The sequence below is a fragment of the Castor canadensis genome, chromosome 1 (assembly GCF_047511655.1).
Source record: "Castor canadensis chromosome 1, mCasCan1.hap1v2, whole genome shotgun sequence".
NCBI lineage: Eukaryota > Metazoa > Chordata > Mammalia > Rodentia > Castoridae > Castor > Castor canadensis.
The window spans coordinates 35,033,366-35,049,903 of record NC_133386.1 but is presented as its reverse complement, the minus strand read 5'-3'; the positions used below and the strand labels follow the sequence as shown (position 1 = coordinate 35,049,903).

General features: G+C 35.5%; 1 protein-coding gene across 16 annotated transcripts in view; it reads right to left on the bottom strand.

Annotated features, from left to right (window-relative positions):
• Positions 1-16,538, bottom strand: part of Ptprk (protein tyrosine phosphatase receptor type K) — a 504,921-nt gene that overhangs the window by 223,230 nt on the left and 265,153 nt on the right. For all 16 annotated transcript variants that reach the window (XM_074075059.1, XM_074075053.1, XM_074075007.1 and 13 more), the window contains exon 6: positions 2,859-3,033. In XM_074075059.1, coding sequence (XP_073931160.1) covers positions 2,859-3,033 — 175 coding nt within the window. The remainder of the gene's footprint in view (positions 1-2,858; positions 3,034-16,538) is intronic.

Here is a 16,538-nt window from a genome sequence, read left to right as displayed (position 1 = left end):
TTTTGCAAGAAATTTAAGGATATTCCTTTTAAAAGATTTACTGCATGAAAAAAAAAAAAGATTTATTGCAATAATGTAGTTGCCTCCAGATAAAGAAAATTAGTCTTTGAAATGTGTTTCTCAGCCTTCCTGGCTACAATCAAGTGTAGAAATTAGGCTTTGCTAAAATAGTAAAATACACCTGTTAATTAAGCCAGGGACAGACATCTGGGGCCGTAGTATAATGGAGGTCACTTGCCTATCAAAGAAGACCCTCAGCTTAAATCTAACTCTGCTTCCCCCCAAATCTAATAATGAAAAGCAAATTCTCTTTTTAAAAAAGCTGGCAAAAATCCACACAAATGAAAGAATTATATATACAAAGAGTGGACCTCTATAAAAGCATCAACACTGCCTTTGACAACCTGTGAAATTAATCCATCACAGGTTCCCTGCTCAAAAAAGTTTGAGCTGGGCATGGTGGCACACGTCTGTATTCACAGCTACTTGGGAAGCAGAGGCAGGAAGATCACAAGTTCAAGATAAGTCCAGGCAAAGTTAAGGAGATCCTATCTCAAAAATGAAACGAAAAGGAAAATACAAACCAAAGAGCCTGGGGTGTCTCTCTCAAGTAGTAGAGAACTTGCCTGGCATGTGCAAGGACCTGGCTTCAATACTCAGTACCAATTTAAAAAGAAGTTTAGAGCCATATGTATAACTAAAATCAGTACTACGTTTCAAATATTTAGCTACATATGTTACATGTGATTGAAGTAGTGTAAAGTAGTCTAGGTGCAGTAAGACACCATCACCTTCATGTCTGTACACTGTGAATGGACAGATAGCATTGGGAAGACACAGCTCACTAGATTACTCAGCAGCCCATCCACGTCCCTGTTACTAGAGCCTGTCAATCACAAGATTACCCAAGGGCACCTTCAGCTTTCAAATTTAGGCTTAGGCGAGAAAGATGCCAGAATGAAACTCAACAAAGATGGCAATACACTCATCATAGGGGAACACATGGTAAGTGGGTGGAGGCAATTATTACCATATCTTCTCAATGTTTAATAGATTAGGGATGGAATTTAATAAAATTGGGCAGGTGATGTGAGTTGACTATTGAAACATAAAAGAAATTTCATTGGAAATAGTCATATTCAACCTACAAAGGTAAAATTTTTATTAACTATCAAATTTCCCAAGATAAAAGTATACAAAAGACTAATAGGATTATTTAATAACATTAATGAAGGTGGGAAAGAATGAGCTTACTATTATAAGGACAAAAAAGAGTTTATATCCTGTCTCCATCAGTCATTAGATTTTTGTGATTCAGGGAAAATTGTCAAATAACCAGAATTTCAATTCCCTTTTGTTTATAATCATTAAAGGATAAAGTATTAAAATTGAATTAAGTCTTAAAATAATTCATAAATAGCAGACATTGGCTTTCAAGCCTTACAAGATATATTAGTATGAGTATGGGCATATCTCATATTTTCTTCCAGCCTCTGGGTGTGGGCAGGTGCTATTCCCACTACCTGCTTGTGTCTCTTTCTCTCATACTGGTCCTTACATCCATTCCCCTCACCTGGGCAATTTTTTCTCAATCTTCAGATCCTTCCTCAAAGAATATTCATTCACAAACGCCTTTCTTGATACTTTACACAAATCCCTACCCAGTTTAGTGTTTTTTAGTTTATGGTGGTACAGAGCTTTGAACTCAGAGCCTTGTGATTGTTAAGCAGGCACTCTATCACTTGAGCCATACTCCCTACCTTCCTAGTTTAGCTATTGTTAGGGGCTCCCAAATTTCTATGGAAATAAGCTTACACAATTATTTTCATTTGTGTCAATGTTAATTGATGCTTGAGATTTGATTCAACAAAACTATTTCTACTCTACATTGTCATATGACTGAAGTCCTCATATTTTTTAAGGTTTCAGCTAAACTATCACCTTCTTAAAGACCTTCCAAACTGCCTTAACTAAAGTACCAATCTCCATCATTTTGTGTGTCTTTTTGTTACATGTACTATGACTTTACACTATATTTTCTATATCTTTGTGAAAGGGCTCCCAAAGTAACTCAGTGTTATGTACCACATGGATAGGAACTCTGCACTGTATTTACAACTGAATCCCTCCAACCTAGCACAGTGCCTGGGATAAAATATGGACTTGTAAATTTTATTTATTTATTTTTTTTGGTGGGGCTGGGGCTTGAACTCAGGGCTTCATGCTTTAAAAAGCAGGCACTATAACACTTGAGTCACACCTCTTGTCCTGGACTTGTAAATTTTGAATGAATTTGTATCTTTTGACCTTGAATATTTTTTTCCAGGATCCACTACAGATGTGTGTCTGATATATGTAACCCCTCACATTCTCTAGTAATTTTAGCATCTAAGAATATTAATGAGAAACTCTTAGCAGTCCTAACTTTCTGAGACTTAATAGAAGGCAGAATTAATGAACACTCAGTTTCGAGGCTTGAGACTCCTAAAATGTACAGGTCTACATGAGAATGTAGCCTTTGACCTTGACCTTATTGCCATAATGCTTCAAACGACAAAGCATTTCAGTAGTATTTATGACACAAAGAAACAGATCTAAAGTTTTGAAATGTGAACTGAACTAGATGAAGGCAATATGGAGTATTTTATATCTTTGACCCTATGATAGCATTATAAGACAGATTCCTTTTGATTAGAAACATTTGCAGGAAATTATATCATGAGAACTTTTATAATTGTATCTTTTTTATAGTGACTTGTAATGAAGAATACTATGATTTAAAAATCAATCAGAATGTCTACAGAGTTGCTTTTATTCTAATAAAGACATGCAATTTCATGAAGTAAAAACAATTTTACCTCTCACAATAAGTTGAGCAAAATTGGACACACCAGAACCTCGTTCTGACTGAGTTACACAGCGATACAAATCCTGGTCTGTCTTTGTCACTTCTTGCAATCTAAAGGAAGCAGCAAATCTTCTGTGATTGATGTTCTTAGTCTGGGCTACAGGTATATCTTCTCCATTTCGCCTCTGCAAACAGAAACCAATCTTTAAAAACAGGTTCTTAACCTTTCTGTAAATCAAAAGCATCTTAGCAAGCAGTATCTGTGATAAATTATTCTTGTTGTTAAATTAGAGGAAAAATGTCTATGCAGACTCAAAAATTATTGCAATTGTCATTCAATAACAGAAAGGATTTAAGTAAATATTGCTTTCCCTTTAAGGGTGCAGGGCTGACACTATTGTAGTTATCTTGGTTTTCTGTAAAATTGCTACAGCAGTGTATATGAATTAACAGGAGAGTCAGTGCCTCCACAGCAAATGATTCATGCCCTCCATCCTCCCAGTGTCTGCATTAGCTTCTCTTAGTGTACACCAATCTACAAATGGTTTGTAATGTTTATCCTTGCAGGAGATCAACACCATGCCCTATATATCTTTGAATTCCAAATATGTACCAAGTGTGCACCACAGAGTGACAATAAATGCTGATGAATAATTTAGAGTCAACACAGAATCTGTACTCTTTGTAAATGCCTATCTCTTTGGCATTAATCACACTCAATTTATTCATTTTAAAGAGGTAATCAAAAAACACCCTAAATATTAAAAGCATACCTGTCAACTTTCAAAATGAAACTTGGAAAACACATTTATGATATCAGGGTATCTCATACAAGACCAAAAAGCATAAACTATAAAGGAAATGATTAAAAATTTCAACTATAATAAAATTATAAGATATTTGTCAAAGAAATAACCATCAAAAGATAAATAGCAAAGATATGTAAAGATCTTCTATAGTTCAATAAAAAAAGATAAACAACCCAATCAAAAATAGACAGGCTATAAAAAGAGAAAATACGTATGCCTAATGACAATGAAAGGAAATCATCAATCTAAAACTTGAAAGTTCTATATGACAAAAGACAAAGAAAAGCCCTAACTATGAGAAAAAATGGGTCAAGAGCCTGAACCTCATTTCTTCTTGGTGCAATGCTAAATATCCCTGGTCTTCTTTAATAACACTTGAAGCATTGATTCATAGTACTAGATATGGGAAATAAGAACAATAGAATTAATGGTGGCATTCTAACTAAAATTGTCTTTAGAAAATCATTTGTTGCTATTTAGGAAAGCTGAAGATGTGCAAAGCTCAGCACACTGCAATACTAGTCCTAGATTTCTACATTTGAACACTCTTCTATATCCAGGAGATATAAATAGGACTGTTGAACTCAGCACCATTTATGAGAGTTAAATATGGGGAAGACCCAAACATCTCTGAGTTTCATTCACCCAATAAAATATAATGTAGCAGTCAAACCAAGCAAAGTAGGGCAAACAGTTTGCCGGTAAAATGAACTAGCTAGTTCTTTAACCAAAAATGTAAAGTGCGACTTTGTAGCATTTGTCAGTTTCTGGAATGCAAGTATTTCCTATATGTACAATTTCAAATTATCAGTGTGGTATCTTTTGACTCTCAAAATTTCTGAAAACTTAACAACTCTCTGGTATTCACTAGCTCCAGCATTCCGCTGACTAGTACTAGTACTATGTTTATGTGTGTTTACTATCAAAAAAGAGTTAACAAAAAGAATAAGAAAGAAATGTATAATGTTTACTTCTATTAAATTAGAAGGCAGATATAATGGTGGCTACTTTAAGTGTTTTCTATGATTTTTTTGTAAATTACGAAAGTGTTCGCTTCCTACCCCCTCTTTTTAATGGGGTGGGTGGTGCTGGGGCATCAAATTCAGTGCCTCATAATAATTTTGTAAATCCTAAAATTCACTGATCTTTAACTATGCTCCTGTATATCCAAGCTTATATACACATATTATGTATCAACGATGGATGTGTGTATGCCAGTGCATACATACATGCCTCAGGAAACAAAGTCCCAATTATGGTTTTGCAATTTTTTAGTCATTCAGTATTTTGCTAATTTTCTTTGTACCCACCCTTTCATGAATTTTATACAAACAACTCCTACTCATTCCCCTGAATGAGGCAAAATAATCTTCCATTCAAAACCCTGAAACATAATTCATAAAATCAAACCAAATTCTCTTTCCCCACAATCTGCATTTAAAAAAAAAAAGGCACATGCAAATTTAAGACTGCATTTTTTTCAATGAGAACATTATCTACATGTAATCTTTCAGAAGGCAGACACAGACATGACTCAACATTCCTTCCTCTTGTGCACACCCTCATCTAGTCTTTCTTTAACTTGAGGTTAACCCTCAACATCTCTCAGCTATATTTCTTCCACTTATTTCTCTGTTCTTTTACAAAACTAGTGAATTCCTGCCCCCAGTTCAACCTACTAGATCCTCTTACATAAGCACATACCCAGCAAGTCTTTTAACATCACACTGTTCAAAAATCTCTTCTGCTCTTGCAAAGTGATCTGAGTACCCTGAACATTTTCCTCTCAATTCTGTAGTTTTGCCTTTATTTGCATTCCTCTCAAAATACCACTTTCTCAAAGATGGGCACATTTCCTTTTATTATCTTAATCCCTTCTTCAGAGAGAGCTAGCATTATACAAGTAGCTAACTTGAAGAGCACTCTTCTACTCTCCACCAAACCACCTCTCAGTTTCTAAAATTCCCAGCATTCCCTAATATCATTCTCATTGTTGAGAGTATTCACAGACCCAAATATCCTCCCCACTACAGTACTAAGATTATTCTCAGTGATCTCCAAATTCACCCTGGCATCAGTGACGCCTGACCCCTCCTTTACTATCTTACAATATCCAAATTCTTGCACCATAATAGCTTTCTCTTGAATCACAGATGCCCAGGAGATTTTTTTTCCAACTACTTCAATCTTCAGTACTGTCAGTGAGGCCTCACTTTCTAAACCCTTCACTTTACCAACCATCCACTTCAAAGAAACTTCACTAACACCAAACAATTTTCATTCTAACTCTCCCTTGCATATGCATTGCCAATATTGGATTGGCCCCTTTTCTAAACAATTTTCCTAAAACTAATGATTTTTTGCTGGAATTACTTGCTTCTATGAAAAATTTGTGTTCCCAGATGAACAATTCTTAATTATTCTGCTTTGATTTCCAGGGTCTGGTTCTGTTCTCTCTGCTTAAGCTTCCTATTTCCATTATGTTATAGACCCTTCCCTTCATGTCCATGCTGACAGTGTCATGAATATTACCTCAAAAAAATCTGTCAAATATTATTATAAAAATTTATTAACTGACTTTAATACCTTGAGTTTTTAGTACTATAATATTCAATGCACATTCCTTTATCACTTGTGCATTGAAGACATTCTGAAGGAAAGTTTTGTGTTTAATGATGTATATTTTTTACATGCTACTTAATATATATTATCTTTATCTAGAAAATGCTTGAATACTTTGCAAAATGAAATACATTCATTGAACATTTTAGAGACAAGAATCAGGTAAATCTTGAGAATTTTTAAATTACTGGAACAAAATATATATTAATTGAAATTATGGAGGCTACTTAAAATGCTAGACATTGATCTACCATTTGATCCAGCAATACCACTCTTGGGTTGGGGATATACCCAAAAGACTGTGACACAGGTTACTCCAGAGGCACCTGCACACCCATGTTTATTGCGGCACTATTCACAATAGCCAAGTTATGGAAACAGTCAAGATGCCCCACCACTGACGAATGGATTAAGAATATGCAGTATCTATACACAATGGAATTTTATGCAGCCATGAAGAACGAAATGTTATCATTCGCTGGTAAATGGATGGAATTGGAGAACATCATCCTGAGTGAGGTTAGCCTGGCCCAAAAGACCAAAAATCGTATGTTCTCCCTCACATGCAGACATTAGATCAAGGGCAAACACAACAATGGGATTGGACTTTGAGCACATGATAAAAGCGAGAGCACACAAGGGAGATGTGAGGATAGGTAAGACACCTAAAAAATTAGCTAGCATTTGTTGCCCTCAACGCAGAGAAACTAATGCAGATACCTTAAAAGCAACTGAGGCCAATAGGAAAAGGGGACCAGGAACTAGAGAAAAGGTAAGATCAAAAAGAATTAACCTAGAAGGTAACACACACGCACAGGAAATTAATGTGAGTCAACTCCCTGTATAGCTATCCTTATCTCAACAAGCAAAAACCCTTGTTCCTTCCTATTATGGCTTATACTCTCCCTACAACAAAATTAGAAATAAGGGCAAAATAGTTTCTGCTGGGTATTGAGGGGGTGGGAGGGAGAGGGAGGGGGCGGAGTGGGTGGTAAGGGAGGGGGTGGGGGCAGGGGGGAGAAATGACCCAAGCCTTGTATGCACATATGAATAATAATAAAAAAAGAAATTAATAATATAGGGAAGCTACATAAATATTGAATCTTCAGAACATCAAGATATTATTAATGCTCAACCTTTAATTTCATAAGAATGTACATCACAATGTTGAGGGGTCTATTTAAAATTAGCCAGGATATCATAAAGCAGATAGAAATAAATCCATCAGTATATTACCACATAGCTACCAAGAATACATACTTATGAGGGAACAATTATTATATAATTAATTAGTACAATAAACTTTCTAAATAAATTATAAAAATTATTATAGTCGTATTATTCAGGCTTATCTTCAATAATCATTTAGTAAGCACTCACATGTACCTGTTATTACTGTACCCATTTTCTTGGTTCTATCATTTCTCTCTCATATGAACATGCTGTGTTAGTAAATTCTACTTAAAGATCATAAAACCAGGACTCAGAAAGATCAGAAGTGAGACACATAGCCTGGAAGCGGCATAACTAAGGTGCAAAACCAGGCTTAATAATGTAAACTCCAACAGTCTTCCTCTGAACTAAAACCAAAGCTGCTGTTCATTTTTATCATACTTCCAATTCAATGAATAGATTATTTGTTGTTGAGATTTGACCAATGTGTTGTTATGAGAAAATCTACTAGACATTGGTTTATTTACTTAGCTTTCAGTAATGTAGTAATTTAAAAGTAGTGAGTGATAACATATACATACTACGATGGTCTTAAGAGCAGATGTGAAGCTTCTCTGAACTACAAGAAATTCCACGCATGAATGGCAGCATCAGCCTGTGCCCGAGGCTTCAGCCTGTCCTTTCCAAAGGCTTACCATGCAGATTCCGGACCACTGAAAGAAATTGTTTTACTACCACAAGTGATTCAGGAGAAAAATATTTTTTAGGGATGAGCATCCTTATTTGGTTATGTGTTTTCTGGAATTCATTCTTTAGTCTAATCGGATTCAAAGGCAATAACCTTCTTGCCGGAGGTAAAGAAGACAATGTGAGTCCATGGCATGATGCAGCAAAACAGATCTGCAAACAGTCACCATTAGATATGCTCTTAATCAAATGCCGCATGCAAATCATGAGCTTATAATTATAAAAATGTTAACTTTGCACTTTATATACATGTCAAAACATCATATAAATACACACAATTATTATATGCAAATTAAAAATTAAAATATACAATAAAATGTGTATGTACATGAACTAGAGTATTACTAAAACTTAACAAAGAAGGAAATCCTGTCACATGCTATCGTGATGAATATGGAGGACAGTAGCTAAGAAAATTGAAAGAGTCATAGAAAGAAAAACACTGTATGGTTCAACTAGTAAAAATCGCATTTTACAGAGAATAGAATAATGACTGTCAGAGGAAAGGGGAGTGAGTGATGGAACACTGTTGTTTAAAGAGTGTAACTCCATTCTTAAAGGTCTGGGGATTCCTTCTACAACAATGTAAACACACATAACACTACTAAACTATATTCACTTAAAGTGTTTAAAATGGCAAAATTTATGTTATGTGAGGTTATGCTCCAATTAAAAACAACATGTTAAAAGTAGAATGAGAAAGAAAATGAGTTTCAGACACATAAAATTATTGGGAAGACATAAAAAAAGGACTAATGCTCCACATAAAAAGTTAGATTTAGAAATAAGATGGAGTATATTATGATTGCAATATCTACATTTGGCAATGGCATTTGGCATTTGTATTCAAAATAATGTGAGATTAAAACAAATGAGTAACTATGACATATTTTATCTTCCCTGTGTTACTGATAACTAAGAATATCAAAGTTTTAAAAAATTTAACAGGTAAGTTGTAAGAGAGAAAACAGTAAGTGAAAAAATGTTTAGGCTTGAATTTGAAATCATCAAAATAAATTCTTTAAGTATTTTTAATCTTTAAACATGTGTGCATGTGTTTCATTCGTATATTCACTGAAAAGTCTAGCGGTGAGTCTCTCTGAACACAAAGATTGTTGGTTTAAAGTACAATTTCTCACTGAAGGAAAACACACACCATGGGAAAAAAAGACTGATTCCAGATCTAGAAGACACAGTACAAAAACAGTACGAAGAAAGTCTCAACGAAGCCAATGTGAAGAGGCCCCAAGGGTCAAATACTGGACACTTGAGTTTTAATAATAGTAACAATTGCAATGAATTGAAGTCCCTTAAATGCGTTCAAATTTATGAGTTCATAGGGATATTAAAAGGAAAAGAATCAGTCATCACTGCAGGAAAATACTCAACTCATTTTATTGAAATAAGTATCAAAAGACAGATTAGAGGGACATTTATCCTTACTTTCCTTAATAAACTGGGTATCCACATGGTACATAAAGGGGAAAGTCTTTTCATCAACTAAACAAATACAAAAGAAATAAGAACCCAAAAAGAAATAATAGAGTATCACAATTTTCAACCTCTAGGAAAGAGCATAGGCATTCAGCATTGCAGTTGCCAAGATCACAAAAACAAAACAGAGACATTTTGTACTATCTGTAATTGTACCACGCACCACCTAGGCAGCTGCCACAGGATTAAACTTGACCCTGGATCTGGCTGCCAACCTTCACAAGATACAGAGGAAAGGGAAATGAACATGACATTAACATATAATCAGCAAACAAATACTGTGGGAAATAAGACATCAAAGACTTAGGGTCCTCAAAAGATAAACAGGGAGGAAAAAAGGGTTAAAGGACAAGCCTATAAATGCAACAGTTAAAAGACATATGTTTTAAATAGATAAGAGTAAACTACAGTGTCCACAGTTGCATAATTAAAGCTGTGACAATGGATGTTTGTAGAGGCAGGGGCAAAGCTCAGCTGCACTTGGTGTGAAACACATGGAAGGAGCCTTTGGGGTGGCTGGCAAAGATTCTTTCTTGACCTATGGTCATTTCTCTTATAAAAGTTCATTAAGACATAATAGTCTTTATTCTGGGGTGTTTTTTCAGGATCTATATCTTATTGTACAATAAAATGATTTTTTAAGTATTAGATCTATTTATTAGTCTGCTATTCCTAAAGAAGAAACCAGGCTTCTACCAAAGCCCCATGTTGTAATGTTAATCACAGGTGCTCACTGGGAAAGTTGTCAAACATGTTAAGTGTTACATATGGTAAACACAGAGAAAGGGCAACTCTTAAATGCGTTCAAATTTATGAGTTCATAGGGATATTCATGCACACAAAAAGAAGTAAGTTGTTAAGCCTAGATACTGATAAGAAGGTAAAGAATATTCCACACATTACTCATCTATAATCAATTATATAATCTGTAGACATTACACCCAGGGTTTATAAATTATTAAATAGGGAAACTATAGCACTACATCTGCAAAGAATTGAACTCTTTATACAGAAAGTCACAGAACACCAACCAAAATGAACTCAGGGATATTTAGCAACTCTGAAAGTTAAGTATGGTTAATTGTTCTGATGCTCATCATAAACACACATTCAAATGCCAAAAACAAAAAGAAACCGTCAATTGATGACACACAGCGAAGTGGTTTTATCTCAAGTTCTATGAGCATCATGCTTTATATAAAGTCATGAAAGAAGAATATTACATAAGAACTAGAATAATCCAGCAGCACAAGGAAAAGGAGGCCTGATAAGAGTGACAGATATTAGCTACCAAACAGAACATGGTCCCTTAAGTGGAGAATTAATTTTAAATGGGAATCTTCATGGAAAAATCACTACTGCAGCACCAAAATATACACAGGGAAAATTAGAATTAACTAGTAGGCCAGCATCCATCTGTTAATTTAAGTCTACAGCAAATTACAAGAAATTAGGATAGCATGAAAGACAAGGTTTGAAATCCTCTCACCTCACTTCTGTTCTGTGGCCACAAGATACAGAAGGAGAAAGTCAATACTGAACGAACCACAAATTTTCTGATAAACAAATTCAACTTTATGATTGCCCAGAGATTTAAGTTGGCCACAAGCTTCAAATTACCTTAGCAAACTTTTATTAAGGTTAAAAAAAGCCAAAAGGCATTGGAATGCCTCATCTTTCACTATTTCCTAGGATCATTTATATTCAATTATGAAGGTAGAAAGAAGAAAGTAAACAATGGTCATAACCAACAAATTAGATCAAAGACAAAAAATGAGAAAACAAATTCACTGACTGATTTTATTTATTTATTTTCTACAACTTATTTTCTAGTTCTTCTAAAAAAAAGTTTTTAGTCATTTATTCACATGTGCATGCATGGTTTGGGCCATTTCTCCCCCATGCCACTCTCCATCACCCTGTCCGTCCCTCCACCCACCCCCCTTGCTTCCAGGTAGAAACTCTTCTGCCCTTATCTCTAATTTTGTTGAAGGGAAGAAGTAAGCATAATAAGGAACACAAAGAGTTTTTGCTAGTTGAGTTAAGGATAGCTATACAGAGAGATTCCTAGCATTGCTTCCATGTACAAATGTGTTACAACACAAGTTGATTCTTCTCTCTTATTGAGATTCTTATTGATTCTTCTCTATTATGATCCCCGTCTCATATTGACCTCCGTCACTTTAAGGTTACTGTATTAGTTCCTCTGCAGTGGGGACAGGTTTCATGTTTTGGGTTTTCCTCCTAACCCCATACCTCCCGTATGTACTCTCCCCCTTTCATGTGACCTAAGTCCAACAACATTGCTGTATTTGCCTTAGATCTAAAGTCCGCATATGAGGGAGAACATATGATTTTTGTTCATCTGAGCCTGGCTAACCTGGCTGAGAATAATGTTCTCCAGTTCCATCCATTTACTTGTGAATGATAAGATTTCATTCTTCTTCATGGCTGAGTAAAATTCCATTGTGTATAAATACCACATTTTCTTGATCGATTCATAAGTGGTGGGGCATCTTGGCTGTTTCCGTAACTTGGCTATTGTGAATAGAGCTGCAATAAACATGGGTGTGCAGGTGCCTCTGGAGTAACCTGTGTTGCATTCCTTTGGGTATATCCCCAGGAGTGGGATTGCTGGATCATATGGCAGATCTATGTTTAGATTTTTAAGAAGCCTCTAAATTTTTTTCCAGAGTGATTGCATGAGCTTGTGTATCCACCAGCAGTGTATGAGGGTTCCTTTCTCCACACATCCTTGCCAACATCTGTTGTTGGTGGTGTTTTTGATGATGGCTATTCTAATAGGGGTGAGGTGGAATCTTGTGTGGTTTTTATTTGCATTTCCTTTATGGCTAGAGATGGTGAACATTTTTTCATGTATTATTTGGCCATTTGAATTTCTCTTGAGAAACTTCTGTTTAGTTCAGTTGCCCATTTCTTTATTGGTTCATTGATTATGGGAGAGTTTAGTTTCTTAAGTTCCCTGTATATTCTGGTTATCAATCCTTTGTCTGATGTATAGCAGGCAAATATTTTCTCCCACTCTGTGGGTGGTCTCTTCATTTGAGAGACTATTTCTTTTGTTGTGCAGAAGCTTTTTAGTTTTATGAAGTCCCATTTGTCCATTCTTTCTCTTAGTTGCTGGGCTACTGGGGTTCTATTGAGGGTGTCCTTGCCTATACCTACTACTTCCAGATTGTTTCCTGCTCATTCCTGTACTAACTTCAGAGTTTCAGGTCTGATATTAAGGTCCTTGATCCATTTTGAGTTGATACTAGTACAGGGTGATAAACATGATCTAGTTTCAGTTTCTTGCAGACGTTAACACTTTTCCTAGCAACATTTGTTGAAGAGTCTGTCTTTTCTCCATTGTATATTTTTGGCACCTTTGTCAAAAATGAGGTGGGTATAGTTGTATGGATTCATATCCGAATCATCCTTTCTGTTCAACTGGTCTTCATGTCTGTTTTTGTGCCAGTACCATTCTGTGATGAATGTCATTGGGATTTTGGTGGGAATTGCATTAAAAATGTAGATTGTTTTTGGTAGTATATCTAGTTTTATTATGTTGATTCTGCCAATCCGTGAGCACGGGAGATCTTTCCACCTTCTGTAGTTTTCTTCGATTTCTTTCTTCAAGTCTTTGTAGTACTCCTTATAGAGAACATTCATATCCTTTGTTAAGTTTACTCCTAGGTATTTGATTTTTTTCCCTGAGGCTATTGTAAATGGAATTCTTCCCATATATTACTTCTCAGTTTGTTCATTATTGGTGTATAAAAAAGCTAATGAATTTTGTAATTTGATTTTGTATCCTGCCACCTTGCTGTAGCTGTTGATGGTGTCTAGGAGTTTTGGGGTAGTGGTTTTTGGGTCTTTAAGGATCATATCGTCTGCAAATAGGGATATTTTGACAGTTTCTTTACCTATTTCTATTCCTTTTATTTCTTCTTCTTCCCTAACTTCTCTGGCTAGAAATTCCAGTACTATGTTGAATAGGAGTGGAGATAGTGGGAATCCATGTCTCATTCCTGATCTTAGGGGAAATGGTTTTAATTTTTCTCCATTAAGTATAATGCTGGCTGTAGGTTTGTCATATATAGCTTTTATAATGTCGAGGTACTGTCCTTCTATTCCTAGTTTTCTTAGAACTTTTATCATGAAGTGGTGTTGGATCTTGTTAAAGGCTTTTTCTGCATCTATTGAGATGATTGAGTGGTTTTTGTCTTTCGTCCTATTAATGTGCTGTATTACATTTATTAATTTTCGTATATTGAACCACCTCTGCATTCCTGGGATGAAGCCAACTTGGTCGTGGTGAATGATCTTTTTGATGTGTTGTTGAATTCGGTTTGCCATTATTTTATTGAGGATTTTTGCATCGATATTCATTAAGGAGATTGGCCTATAGTTCTCCTTTTTGGAGGTGTCTTTGTCTGATTTTGGGATGAGAGTAATACTGGCTTCATAAAATGAGTTAGGCAGTTTGCCTTCCCTTTCTATGTCGTGGAACAGTTTAAGGAGGGTTGGTATCAGTTCGTCTTTAAACATCTGACAGAATTCAGCAGAGATCCATCAAGTCCTGGACTTTTCGTTTTTGGGAGACTCTTGCTGCTTCAATTTCATTTTCTGTTATAGATCTATTCAGGTGATTAATATCCTCTTGGTTCAGTTTTGGATAGTCATTAAGTATCTAGAAATCTGTCCATTTCTTAAAGATTTTAAAATTTATTAGAATAAAGGTTCTCAAAGTAGTCGCTGATGATTCCCTGGATTTCCATGGTTTTTGTTGTTATCTCCCCTTGTGCATAATGCTGATTTCGGTTTTTTCTCTCCTCATTTTAGTCAGGTTTGCCAGGGGTCTGTCAATCTATTTTTTCAAAGACCAGCTTTTTGTTTCATTGACTCTGTGCATGGTTTTTTGTTTTTTTCTTTTTCATTGATTTCAGCCCTTATTTTTATTATTTCTCTCCTTCTGCTGGTTTTGGGATTTGCTTATTCTTGTTTTTCTAGGAGATTGCGATCTTCCTGACCTTTTAATATATGCACTCATTGGTATAAACTTTCCTGTTAGGACTGCCTTTGCTGTGTTCCATAGGTTCCGGGAGGACATGGTTTCATTTTCAATAACTCCAGGAACCTTGAATTTCCTCTTTTGTTTCATCAATGACCTATTGATCATTGAGCAATATGTTGTTCAGCTTCCAATTGTTTGCATATTTTCTACTGTTGTTTTTGTTGTTGAGTTCCAGTTTTAATGCATTGTAATCAGATAGAATGCTTGGGATTATTTCTATTATATTTGCTAAGGCTTGCTTTGTTCCCTAAGGTATAGTCAGTTTTGGAGAAGGCTCCATGAACTGCTGAGAAGTATGTATATTGTGCAGAATTTGAATGAAATATTCTGTAGACATCAGCTAGGTCCATTTGAACTATGGCGTGATTTAATCCTAGAATTTCTATTAGTTATACTGGGCTGTTAAAGTCTCCCACTACCACTGTATTGGAGTCTATATAAATTTTTAGGTCATTCAGAGTATGTTTGATGAAATTGGGTGCATTGATGTTGGGTACATACATGTTGATAATTGTTATTTCCTTTTGGTGTATTCACCTTTTATTAGTATGGAGTGTTCTTCTTTATCTCATTTGCTCAATGTAAGTTTGAAGTCTACTGTGTCCAAGATAAGTATTGCTACTCCTGCCTGTTTTCAGGGGCAACTGCCTTGGTAAATCTTCTTCCAGCCTTTCACCCTAAGCCAGTGCTTGTTTCTGTCGATGAGGTGGGTCTCTGGTAAGCAACAGATTGTTGCATCTTCCTTTTTAATCCAGTTTGCCAATCAGTGTCTTTTGATGGGGGAATTAAGTCCGTTAACATTCAGTGTTAGTATTGATAAGTATGTGGTGATTCCTGTCATTTAGCTGTCTTTGTTGTTTAAGGGTGTGATTATGTGCAGTATAATCAATGTTACTGTGTGCAGGATTCCTTGAAGAATCTTTTTTAGTGGTGGCTTTGTGGTCACATATTGTTTTAGTTTCTCCTTATCATGGGAGACTTTTATTGCTCCATCTATTTTGAATGATAGTTTTGCTGGGTAGAGTATCCTAGGGTTGAAGTTATTTTCATTCACTGCCTGGAAGACCTCACTCCATGCTCTTCTTGCTTTTAAGGTTTCCATTGAGAAATCTGCTGTGATTCTGATGGGTTTACCTTTGTATGTTATTTGTATTTTCTCTATTACCGTCTTCAATATTCTTTCTCTAGTCTCTGTGCTTGTTGTTTTAATGATAATATGACATGGGCTAGTTCTATTTTGATCAAGCCTGTTTGGTGTCCTGGAGGCTTCCTATCCCTGAATGGGCATAGTTTTCTCTAGATTTGGGAAATGTTCTGTTATTATTTCGTTGAATATATTACAAATTCCTTTTGCTCACACCTGTTCTCCTTCAATGCCCATGATTCTCAGGTTTGGTCTTTGGACGGAGTTGGTGAGTTCTTGCATATTCCTTTCACAGGTCTTGAGTTGTCTGACTAATAGTTCTTCAGTTTTTCCTTTAATTGCAATTTCATCTTCAAGTTCTGAGATTCTGTCTTCTGTTTGTTCTCATCTGCTGGAGTGGCCTTCCATTGTGTTTTGTATTTGACTTTCATTCTTTTTTCTGAGGTTTTCCATATCATAGGCCACTTCTTCTTTAATATTATCAATTTTTGCCCTTAATTCATTTATCTCTCTATTTATGGTGTTCTCTGTTTCACTTTGGTGTTTAATTTAGGGCTCCTATGAGTTCATTTTTTTGTTTTTGTGTTTTCTCATATTCTTTATTTTTGTTGTCTTGGAATTTCT